Source organism: Hippichthys cyanospilos, chromosome 20, assembly GCF_059441005.1.
Source record: "Hippichthys cyanospilos isolate Australia breed blue-spotted pipefish chromosome 20, RoL_Hcya_1.0, whole genome shotgun sequence".
In the NCBI taxonomy this organism is placed as follows: domain Eukaryota; kingdom Metazoa; phylum Chordata; class Actinopteri; order Syngnathiformes; family Syngnathidae; genus Hippichthys; species Hippichthys cyanospilos.
Window position 1 is genome coordinate 11,211,714 of NC_142388.1, and position 12,541 is coordinate 11,224,254.

Sequence of the window (12,541 nt, forward strand, 5' to 3'; positions counted from 1 at the left end):
ATTTATGGCGTTTTAAAGAATGGAGAGAATGAAGTCATTACTTTGTGGTTGACTACATTTACCAATGAGCTATACATCTGCCATGCACATTTTGGAATTAAAACGGATGTAATTAGTATTCTAAGCTATTTATTGTTTTTTGAGGGATTTTTTTTACATGTACACATATTTGCATTCAACACATACATATGAACATTACATAGCCATTCAAGGGGGGGTTAGTGTATGTGGAAGTGTAATGTTTATCAAATTATGAAGCATTATTTTTGCCGAAATACAGCTGCTCTCTTACTTCCCTCTCTGCATGCACCTCCCACCACCTGTCAATCAATGCCGGCTTCCCATTATTCTCTTGAACAAATATTCCAAACTCTTTTAATTTTCAAGAAAAACATCTTTCTGTCATGTCACAGTAGTGTTGTTAATTTGTTTATTAATATTGTGTTGTTGCTGTTGTACCTCCCAGATGGTTGTTGCATTTAGGCTAAAAGGATAAAGACGGTCATTAATTGCCATTATTAGTTATTGGTATATAATTAATCTGCAGTAATTAAAAGAAAATCACATTTTGAATAATTACACAAGAAGTGGAGGTTGAGTTTGTTCTGTTTATCTAAATTTCTTTCAGTGAATGATGAGCCATCTTGATGTTTGAGTGTACGGTACATTTAGGCTGAAAATATGGAGGCAGTCATTAATTACCTTTATTAATTAGTGGTAATTAGTTAGGATACATTAATTAAAGATAAAACATTATGAATTGTTACACAAGAAGGGATGTACAGTTTGATATGTTTATCTTTGTGCTCTCAGTGAATGATGAGCCATCTTGATGTTTGAGTGTACGGTACCGTGCTGCATGGAGAATGACAGTAATGAAGATGGTTCCTTTAGCAATTATGCGAAGGGAGTCATTATGTGCAGAGAAAATTGTTCATATCTTTGTGTGTGTGTGTGTCTGCCTTGTGGTATGCTGATCACGTCTCCCGTACAAGCAATGATGTTGGATGTGATTATGGGCGGCTGTTAATTGTGCCTGCGTGTGTGTGCGTGTACGTGTGCGTATGTGTGTTACGCTGGCAGTTAATGCACAGGGAGAAAATGGACAAATTGTGCGCGTGCGTGTCTGTATATAATGGCTGCATAGGTTATGTTTGGTCAGTAAGATGCGCTGTTATGTAATTTACTTTGAAACAAAACCATAATCAACATTTGTTGTTCATTCTTAAAAAACAAACAAAAAAAAAAGTACTGAATCCTTTTTAAACTCTCCACCCTCGTGCAAAACCATTATAAATACTGTGGGGATTAAATTATTATAATGTGTTTAATTTAAACATATGTTTGCATTGTTCATTTATTCAGTAACACAAATGTAAACCTTTTTTGTTTTATGGATAATGTTAATATTGTATGCCACACAAGGTACATGTTTGTTAAAAGAAGTACTGTATAATGTCCATAGTACAGAATTAGTTCATTTTTCTATAGAATTCATATACAGCATTCTCATGAAATTCCTCAAACAGTTTAAAGTATTTTATTTTCAGAGCTCAACTTGTTTTTGGTCTCTGCGTAGTTTGTCTTTCAGAGACATAAAATGTGAAAACCATTTGAATTCTTTCTCCTTTGGCTATAATGTAACAAATGCCTGTATTTGTTGCTGCATACCATCCCTTAACCCAGAAAAGAAAACTCTTTTTGAATTTATTTTATGTGTAAATGAAATGTATTTAATTGAAATGTCACATTTAAAGTTCTGTAAAATTATCATTGAAATTGTCCTTGTAGTTACATTCTTTTTGTTGTTCGACATATTGACTCCATTTAGTTTTTGTAATATTTTACTACTGGTGGCCTATTCTGAATGGATTTTCTTCTGAAATTTAGTGGGGCTCTTTGGAATGGTGGTGTGTGTTGACAAAGTTTCTCATCTAACTGTATATATGTGGTATTATGCAGGTAAAGCTGTACCGCCACATCAGTCCTGAGCACCTGCTGCATGTGTGCTCCAGGGTGTGTCCTCTGCTGGAGCGGGATGTCCCAGCCAGCGTCCCGGGACTCACCAGCCTGCTGGGAGCGGGCCGACAGAATCTCCTCCGCACTAGCAAGAGTGAGCCAATACATACATCTTATATCATATAACTGTGAATCGGGATTCACCAACCTTTTTGAAACTGAGAGCTATTTCTTTAGTACTGAGTAAGACAAAGGGCTACTTGTTTATATGACAACACCAATCGTGTTAATGATATCTCACAATAATTGAGGAGCAACTATAGTAAATATATAAATAGTAAATATATAATATGACATAAATACAATATATGTATTTGTAAAATTCCTGTAAAATCACAGTGTTCTATCATTTGTAAGCTTTTTGCAGAACAGGCCTGCGGGCTACTCATGTGATCCTCGGGGGTTACCTGGCGTCCAGGGCACCACATTGGCGACCCCTGAAATACATGTACATTTTTATCCAGCCCAGCAGCCATTTTGCTGTTGGCTAAAAACTGTCAACTCACAGTTGCTCAGGTATCAACCAGTCACAGTTAAGCTTATGAATTTCACATGACCAATCTCAGAAAACACATGGGTAATTAGTCGTTACCTCAGCCCTTGAGCAACTACAATTTTATTTTCAGTCGAATGTAACTGACAAAATAGCTGCCACCTGTGATAGAGAAACACGGATGGGTTTTGTTGCTTAATTCATATTTCACAAATGCAATATTTGAATGCTGTTCACACTATTAGGAGCACAATGGAAGTATAATTCGAACTCAAATATTTGAGTTGATCTCCCCTTAAAGGTCGATATAGTTTGTGGAATGGCTGTCTATATGTCAGAGCACATGAAGATTTTTGAGTTTTACACTCTTCTTTTGTTTCTGTCACCCAGGTTGCAAGCATGTTGTATGGAAGGGTTCAGCATTGGCAGCACTTCACTGCGGACGACCGCCTGAGCCTCCCATTATCTATGGGAGCCCGGCCAACATCGGTAAAGAATACCTGTGAATGTGTTCCTTTAAAAAAAAAAAAAAACACTGTCACCCAGAGTCACTGATGTGCAGTGAACCAAAGTTGTCATGATGGATGGACTCCAGACTCAACCAAGAATTACGAGGTCTCTTTAAAAATTTCAGAGCTTGTGATGCAAAATAGATATATTTCAAATGAGCTCCAGCCTTTAAACGGGCTGTTTACTTATTACCTGAAGCTGTAAACACAAAAATTCATAATGACTGACCAAACTGTGCCGCTTTTGTAAACTAGCTCCCATCTGTTTGGCAGTGTAAACAATTTGCATCAGCAGGCTACGGGAAAAAAAATAAAATGTTACTTCAAATATTGCCTGCATGGAATATGTAAATCTTGCAAGTTGAGGTTAAGAAATGTTAAATATTTCTTGATTAAAGTCTTGCATCTCTTCATCATGTGTCCTTCTACTTTTTTCCAAGTGGAGACAAGCCACGGCCGACGGCTAAACGGTTTTTACCGCCTGCGCCAGCTGGTGCCCACCGCAGTATATCAGCACATGAAGATGCATAAGAGGATCTTGGGACACCTTTCGTCAGTCTACTGCGTCACCTTTGACAGGACAGGAAGACGCATATTCACTGTAAGTGCGTGTGCTGTTGTGAGTTGAACCAAAATAACATCCGCACTCTACCACTTTTGGTCATTATGTTTTTTGTTTTGGTTCCATTGTCAAAGGTTGTGAAGGGTATTTATTCAACGATTGATATGACACTTTTAGCCTCCTTGAGAATTAGGCTTTCATTGTTTAAAAAAAAAATGCATTTTTCACGATGGCACCCTCAGTTCGTGCTGGCGAAAAGTAGCATCTGTTTTTGTTCTATAATATTTGAATTTTGGTGAAATTCTCTCTATATATATTAGGCATGGGACAAGATACAAATCCCACGAGACAAGATATTTCACGAGACAGTCCACAAGAATGAGATTGAAAGAGTTTTTTTGCAAAAATTTTCCAGATTAAAAAGAAACTGAATATAAACTCTTTCCAATTTCTAAATGATTTTTTTTCTTATGGAGGAGGCTGTAGTAAACTAAAAAGTTTTCAATACGCTGCTGCAATAACAAATGACGCAGCTGATATCTTTCGAAATAGTTTAACATCAACAAAATAAAATTCTTCCTTTTCACATCCGACGTCAAGAAAAGTTGCAGGTGAGCTCTTTCATTGTTGAACATGAAAAAAAAAGGTATGTTTTTAAAGTGCCAAACATTAAACAGAAAAGAAAAACATTAATGCAAATATTAACTACAGTAGTGGGTAATTACAATAATGATTTTACTTCTGGATGGAAAGGTGCACTTTTAAAATAGCCTCAAGCAAAGAAATCAGTCGTGATGGCGACGTTACTTCATGGCATCAATTACCTCCGCTTTGGTTTTCTTGTAAAGTGTTGGGACTACTGTGCGACTAAAGTGATGTTGTGACGGAATTTCATACCACGGTCAAGGGTCTGAATTCCAAAATCCACTGCTTTTCGTCGAAAATGGCTTCTTGGCGAAGTACTGTACATACCAATATCCCGTGTTATTTTGGTAGCTCTCGCACTTGGTGGGTCCAGTGGTGATGCAAAAGCATTTCTTATTGTTGCCTGCTTCTTAGAAGGTGGTTTTTGAAGAGCTGACTTGCTTCAGGTTTTCGTGGCAGTACTGCAAATGCCTTTGAATACTGTTTGGATGCGGTGGATGGCATTTTTCCTTTTTTTGCAGTTTACAAACTGTCTTTGTCTTATCAGTCAATGTGTTACCATCCTTTTCCTCGATTGGAAAACTAAAATGTTGTCACACAGATGATGATCTAAAAGTAATCGGGCCATAGTGTATTTTCCATTGGGATCCTTCTCTTTTTCAATTCATGGCAATTAACCGTACCACCACCTACTGTACAAGAGTGTCACACTCAAACCTGTACATCAGCCTAGTTGCCCTCCATTGCACTTCTGGCTCAATAAGCCGTACCCTAAAAAGATGAAAAGGAAATGACTCTAGTGGCATACCCGTAGAGAGAAATCTTGTGGCGTTCGATATACTCTGTGTGTGTGTGTGTGTGTGTGTGTGTGTGTGTGTGTGTGTGTGTGTGTGTGTGTGTGTATGTATATGTATTTTATTCATTTATTTTTTTAATTCTTTAATTTTACTTTTGAATTGGTCCACACTAAATACTTTTTTGTTCTGACACCTTATCCCTTTGAGGAGCAGATGTTTGCGGGTGTTGGCAAAGGTACAAATGCATGTTCGCCGCAGGGGTTTACCAGGCTTCATTCATTAAGGTTTTAAAACATTCTCCAGTTGGTTGCCAATAGTTTTAATGTTTTTTCTTTTTACAGTACAGGCAAACGTTTGCAACCTTGAACTGACCCTGACGAGCATGAAAGATCTATTACCTTCGCCGACACTCACAAGTGTACGCCCTTTAGTGAAATAGTTGCTTAATTTTAATGCTAATGGTTGAACAAACTCACCAATTTTGTGGTCTTCTGATCCCAGTAATTTATTTAATCATCGTTTTCTGATTATCCTGCATTATTTAAGACTGTCTGCTTCCATTTGCGGTTTTCATGTCCTAAACTGTCTAAAAATGGCTATGAATCAGGAAGGAGGAGGTGGGTGCCCAGGTGTACAGGGACCAGTACTTGATTGGATCCTCTTGTCTGTCTTTGCATTTTTATATTACCTGGGCCTTTTTTTCTTCTCCCACGCAGCCCCTCCTTTGTTCCCTCCTCCAACTCTCCCCTGCATGCTCCCCATTTTTCTCTTCATGCTTTTCTTCCTCACAACTGGACGGTGAGTGTGTTTCCTGCTGGATAAATGCCAGAATTAACATTCATCTCCAGTCTCCTTCACTTTCTCCTTCCTTTTTGCTCCCTCCACTCCCCTACAGTTTGCAGTCTCTTTTGATAATCGTCTTTATACCTTTTTACCCTCTAATAGACATTTTGATTTCATTTTTTTCCTTGGCCGTTCGATTAATGCGGCTGGAAGCTAGTGATGCGCTCTCCCGATTGGCCTCTTACAGTGGTGCCATGAGATAAGAGTGACCTGCCATCAGAGTTTTTTGAGACGCACGCCGTCGTTCGTTTGGACAATGCCACAAATCAAAAGAAAAAAAGCACCAACGTACAACATCTGTTTTGTTCATCTTTCAGTTTTTGTGATTCCAGTTTTAAATGCTTTTGGGCATACCAAAATAACAGATCCTTGTAGTTCCACTATTTGTCGCCCCAACGTTTTTGTGGTTCTTTCTATTTTTATAGTACAAAAAAGTTATTCTGATGTACCAACTGCTTTCTCTACATTAAACTTCAGGGTTCTGATGACTGCCTGGTTAAGATCTGGAGCACAGACAGCGGGTGTCTGCTGGCAACGTTGCGCGGGCACGCCGCTGAGATCTCTGACATGGCAGTGAGCTACGAGAACACCATGATTGCTGCTGGCTCGTGCGACAAGACCATTCGTGTGTGGTGCTTGCAAACTTGCGCCCCGCTCGCTGTGCTGGAAGGCCATGCCGCATCCATAACTTCGCTACAGGTAAGGAGTACTCAGTTATATTATTACATGACATCATATATACGAACATTGCCGTGTTATTTACTGTCACTCATTAGTATGTATGTAAATATGATTTATATTTGTCCTATTTATAAATAAATAATGCACATTAAATGAATTAGGCAATATTATTCAAGGCACCATAAGTATATTTTTTTTGAAGAAATGGCAAAAGTAGGCTATATTTTTCAGCAATTTTCTATCAGTCACTTAAGTGAAATAATTTTAAAACGGAATTGACAAATAAATTGGTGATAACTTTTTCATATTTAGGGAGAATCGGATTTTAAATTCAGAGGGTAATTTTTTTTACAGGGGTACTTAAACACTTTCCTTGTGACCTACCTGACAGAATCACCTTTGGCCTTTGCCTCCCATACACAAACTGGCGCTTTAGTTTGTAGACTCGGGTTTGGGAGCTTTACACCTCCATACAGTTCATGTCCAGTAGTTTTACCAGGCATAGGACGTAATGCTCAAAACACCACTGTCACGCACTGGCTCAAGTGTCGTGCGCTCATCCGTTGCCTGGGAATATTCAATGAAACTTTTGCTCTTTGCTCTTTTAGTTTAATGAGTGCACTTAGAAACAGTGTTACTGCTCAGGCTCATGTTTAAAAAGAGTTGCCTTTTGTCACAAACTTTAAGCATAAGGTTTTTGCTAAAATCCCCCCTCTATAAATGGCCGGGCTGATTTTGCAAGCTCTTCTGCCACAATGAAACTGACCTTGACAGCAGCTTCGCTTTGTGATTTAGCTTTTCTGAACAGAGACTGCCGAGTTTTAAGACCTCGTTTTAATTCTTCCACCTTTTGTAGCATTTGTTTCATGTCCGTATTCTTGCTTTCTTCCGCGTGTTTTGTTTCATGATGCCGTCTGCTCAGATTATACTTTTTCATTACCACCACGCTTTTTCCACACAGAAGACACACGGGTTTTCAACAACCTCCGTGAACATATAATTTGACTCCCACCTTTTTTGAAAGCTCAGGTTCTCAGTATCCACCTTCCATTTTGTCATTTGTTTAATGGATATCTGAAAGTTGACTTTTGCTGTTATACTAACTAAAGACTTCTCATGAATAATAATGAAGTGAAGCTGCCCCCCTGCTCAGGCACGCCACCGTTGCATTGTGGGAAATGTAGTATAGGTATGTGTGAAACACTTGCCGCAGTAAGCCTGCGAACTGGTTCTAATAATAAATAAATACCGTCACTAGGGCCAGAGAAAACCCTCTTGCGGGCTGTGACTTTGACATACTGTATGTGATGGAAACTATATTGCAGGTTTTCAACTTAGTCTCTGTGTGAAATGGGGGCTCACTATATTATGGTAGTCATGATAAACTGCTTGTATTTGCAGTTTTCTCCTCTGTGTAGCGGCTCTAAGCGATACCTTTCCTCCACTGGCGCTGACGGCACCATATGTTTCTGGCAATGGGATGCACGCACGCTCAAGTTTGGGTGAGTGAGACAGAGCTGCTACTCTGAAGAGTACACGGAAGAGTACGTTTATTTTTATTCTTTTCTGATCGTTCAAACTGCTGCAGGTCACTTTGCCTAAAGAATATTTTTGGTGTGCCATAATTTTTTTTTTTTTTTTAATTTTGATGGTCCAGGATGTTTTAGTCTAACGTGCAATGGTATAAGTCACAATTTTACTTTTAGAACACTCATACAATGCCAATGTTAAGTTAACTGTGTAATTAAAGTAAAATAAAGTATAACTGCTCAGCCTGTGAAAGAGAGGGATCACAAGGGTGTTTGATACTGCCAATTAGTAGTGTTTTAGAGGTGTTTCCTTATAGTGGGTAATATTTTATTAATTAAAATACTCATATTAGTTGTTTTTTTTTTATGTTTCATATGCAGTATTTCTTGTTCAGGTGTTGTCATGGCATTTTTCTCTCCTTTTGCCATCAATGTTACCCTTCTATTATGATGACATATTTTTTGTTGCATCCAGTCAGAGGCCCAGTAAGTTCACAGAGCGTTCCAGACCTGGTGTCCAGATGATGTGCTCTTCCTTCAGTGCAGGTGGACATGAACTGTTTATTTTTCAAACTATTGTTTAAAAAAAAAAAACACACACTCTTGACATTATACACCATGAGGTGACTTCAATATATTTGGATGAATACAATATTGTGTGTTTGAACACAGGCGGGATGTTCCTGGCGACGGGAAGCACAGATCACATCATCAGGGTCTACTACTTTGGTTCAGGACAGCCAGAGAAGATCTCAGAACTGGAATCCCATACAGTCAGTGAAGTCATTGAGCTGTTGAAGTTTTACATGTGTATTAGTTCCCAGAGCAGAGAGTGTCAGGTGTCTACTCAGAGTAAGACCATTATTGGGGAAGCTTTTATTTGCACAAATGCACTTTTGTTTGCTCACATAGAAACCGGGTGTGTTTATTTACATAAGTGCAAAGTATCAGCCATGCATTAGGGGTATTAAAGACGTACATTTTAAATTGATAGTCTGCTCGAAACCTCTGCTTTACAGATGCTGTCTCTGCAGAATGTCATGGTAAAAGACATCAGATATGGCATGTCGTAGTCAAGCTAGCTCGTGACATTGGAAAAAATAGAATCGAGTTGAAGAAAAAAATCTGTCATCGTATGGGGCAAATATGGCAGTATTTCCATGCTGCTCCAAGACATACACACAAGAGTAGTGGTCAATAAGTGTTGATGTATTAAAAATGGGGTGCCCATTATTTGCCTCTATTTATCTAGTTAGCTATATACATTTTTTTTTTCTTTCTCTACTAGGACAAAGTTGACAGCATTCAATTCTCACACTGCAGCGACCGGTAAGTTTTTGTATTTGCTTATGTGTAGCAAGTAGTCATGTTTATTTTAACTATTTTTGTTTTTGTTTATTTATTTTTTTCTTAGGTTTGTGAGCGGCAGCAGAGATGGCACAGCGCGCATCTGGCAGCTTCATCCTCAAGGCTGGAGGAGTATTTTGCTCGACATGCAGACTAAATTACCCGGGTATGTGTTGTACTATTGATTTAAGGGAATTGGGCACACATTTTTCTTTCAAGCAAATTTTGTTTTAGCTTGTCAGAATGAATAATTGATTTGGGGTAATTACATTGGGGTGTTTACTGTAGGAAGTACAACCCACCACCGCTAGAAGACAAGGTGACCAAGCTAAAGGTCACCATGGTAGCATGGGACCGCCATGATGGCACAGTGATAACTGCAGCCAACAACCTGACGCTCAAGGTCTGGAATTCCATCAGTGGGAACCTGGTTCATGTCCTGATGGTACGTAGGGCTCCTTTGAGTACTTTAACAAGATATCATTGTAAAGTTTTTGTGTGTTCCATGGTATAAGGTTGGTAGCAAGATCTCGACTACAATTTTTTTTTTTTTTCAGGTTTTGTAAAATAAGATATTTTTCATGTTGACAGGGTCACGAGGATGAGGTGTTTGTCTTGGAGCCACACCCCTTCGATCCCCGCATTCTATTTTCGGCAGGGCATGACGGGAATTGTATCGTGTGGGACTTGGCTAGAGGCGTCAAGATCCGATCCTACTTCAACATGGTGAGCTGATGCGGGGGAACAAAAAAGATCTCCACTTCTTCTTTGTCCTCATCACATGTGACACAGATGTTTTACTTTAATGCTGGTGTCTGGAATGCATGAAAAACATGAATGCACTCAGTGACATTATGTCCACTGATGCCTAAAAAAGTATCACTACAGCAGCTATTCACTGCCATCTCTACATTTTGGGAATAAATTGATGGAAAGTCTGGTAAAATACTTCAGGAAGGGTTTAAAATGTACAAAAGTAAAATGATTTACAATATTCAGTGGTCCCGTCTTTGGGCCGTCACTTTTTCGTGGAAGTTCGTGGTGGCAGTGTCAGAAGCTAGCTCTTGGAACATGGAATGTCACCTCTGGCTGAGAAGGAGCCTGAGCTGGTAAGGCGGAAAATTTCAAACAAGATAAAGTCGGACTCGCCTCCATACAGCTTGGGCTTTGGTACCAATCCTCTTGAGAGGGGTTGGACTCTTTTCCGCTCTGGAGTTGCCAGTGGCGAGAGGCACAGTGCAGGTGTGGGTCCCCTGACTGTGGTTTGTGCTTATGCACCAGAGAGCAGTTCAGAATATCAACGCTTTTTGAAGATATCGGAGGATGTGCTGAAGAGCGCTACTGCCGAGTACTCACGCATTCTGCTGCAGAACTTCAATGCTCACATGGGCAATGAGAGTGAGACCTGGAGGAGCGTGAGTGGGAGAAACACACTCCTCACTTGGGTGAAGAGAGGGGCAGAGCTGTCAACCAATCACCACCTAATGGTGTGTTGGCTCCTGTGGTGGGGGAGGACACCAGTCAGACCTGGCAAACCTGAACAAGTTGTAAGGGTCAGTTGGGAACGTCTGGCAGAGTTCCCTGTCAGAAGCCGTTTCAACTCTCACATCTGGCAGAATTTCTCCCACGTCCCAAGGGAAGTTTGGGACATTGAGTCTGAGTTTACCATGTTCCACACCTCCATTGTCAAGGTGGCTGACCAGAGTTATGGCTGTAAGGTGTTCGGTACCTGTAGTGGCGGGACTCCCCGAACCCGCTGGTGGACATCAGCGGTAAGGGATGCTGTTAAGCGGAAGAGTAGTCTTATCAGGCCTTTTGGGGATTCTAGAGGTGGCTGACATATTTATTTGAAGTAATCTGTCTCAGTTTTTGAAAGGAAATGTGATAAATCAATTTCATCCTCACCCAAATAAATGACAAAAATGAAATGTATTTAATAAGTAAAACATCACTATTTAAGACACTTATGATAGCTCAGAAAGCTTCAGTATTAGTAATTAAGAATACTTGTGTATTACCTGTCTGCATGTTGTGTATCCATTACTTTGTGCGTTACAACACCTTGACCTAACCCCAACCCTATTTGACACCTCTGAGGCCTCTGCTTGGATATGAAATTGTGGTGTCACAACTGGCATTTGAGTAAAAATCAATGTCAAACAAATCATGCCTTTCAAATCAAATCGTGACTTTCTGTGACAAAAAATGGCAACAACATTTGTGGCAATTTTTACATTATTGAGGTGTACCGAATAAACTGACAAGTGCCTAAATGTGCCTAGATCGAGGGTCAGGGGCACGGGGCCTTGTTTGACTGCAAGTGTAGTCCAGATGGGCAACATTTTGCCGCTACTGATTCCCATGGACACCTGCTCATTTTCGGTTTTGGCTCCAGTGGGAAGTATGACAAGGTAAGGTCACGCGTACACACACACACATAGTACACACACAATGATGTTATCTGACTATTGATCTGCCATATTCCAGATTGCCGACCAGATGTTCTTCCACACCGATTACCGGCCCTTAATACGCGATGCCAACAACTACGTGTTGGACGAGCAGACCCAGCAGGCGCCTCACCTCATGCCGCCCCCCTTCCTGGTAGACGTGGACGGAAACCCCCACCCGCCCCGATATCAGCGGCTGGTGCCTGGTCGGGAGGGCTGCCGGGACGAGCAGCTCATCCCGCAGATGGGGGTCACCTCCTCTGGTATAAATGTGATGTCATTAACACGCCTATGTGTTGTTTTGTTGTCGTAACAACCTTAAAATAGAATAAAATCATTATATATAATAACTCTAATAATTCTGAGGTACATATTTTTTACAACCAATACTTACTTCATTAACCCCATCCACCCACATCTTTAATATGCTTGTCTACTGTGCATTTCCATTTAGACTGAGCATTATCGTAATCATCTGCCAAGACAAGAACATTATCCCTCTTTTTATATGCTTAACAAGATACTTCTAGAAGAGCAACTACACTCAAATGTCAATTAACATGCCACTTGATGCTTTGTCTGCACATAATTAAGAGATAATTAAACGATAAAGAGCTAATGATTAGATTCCACATTCATTCTCAAATATTTATTTTTTTTTATTTA

The 12,541-nt window shown here is 39.8% G+C and overlaps 1 protein-coding gene across 1 annotated transcript in view; it reads left to right on the forward strand.

Annotated features, from left to right (window-relative positions):
• The window catches only part of phip (PHIP subunit of CUL4-Ring ligase complex), a 30,832-nt gene that overhangs the window by 1,615 nt on the left and 16,676 nt on the right, over positions 1-12,541 (forward strand). Inside the window, exons 5-17 of the mRNA XM_088403199.1 lie at positions 1,963-2,113; positions 2,903-3,001; positions 3,462-3,622; positions 6,346-6,567; positions 7,951-8,051; positions 8,554-8,624; positions 8,751-8,851; positions 9,367-9,407; positions 9,493-9,591; positions 9,714-9,870; positions 10,017-10,151; positions 11,708-11,836; positions 11,913-12,138. Coding sequence (XP_088259325.1) covers positions 1,963-2,113; positions 2,903-3,001; positions 3,462-3,622; positions 6,346-6,567; positions 7,951-8,051; positions 8,554-8,624; positions 8,751-8,851; positions 9,367-9,407; positions 9,493-9,591; positions 9,714-9,870; positions 10,017-10,151; positions 11,708-11,836; positions 11,913-12,138 — 1,693 coding nt within the window. The remainder of the gene's footprint in view (positions 1-1,962; positions 2,114-2,902; positions 3,002-3,461; positions 3,623-6,345; positions 6,568-7,950; positions 8,052-8,553; positions 8,625-8,750; positions 8,852-9,366; positions 9,408-9,492; positions 9,592-9,713; positions 9,871-10,016; positions 10,152-11,707; positions 11,837-11,912; positions 12,139-12,541) is intronic.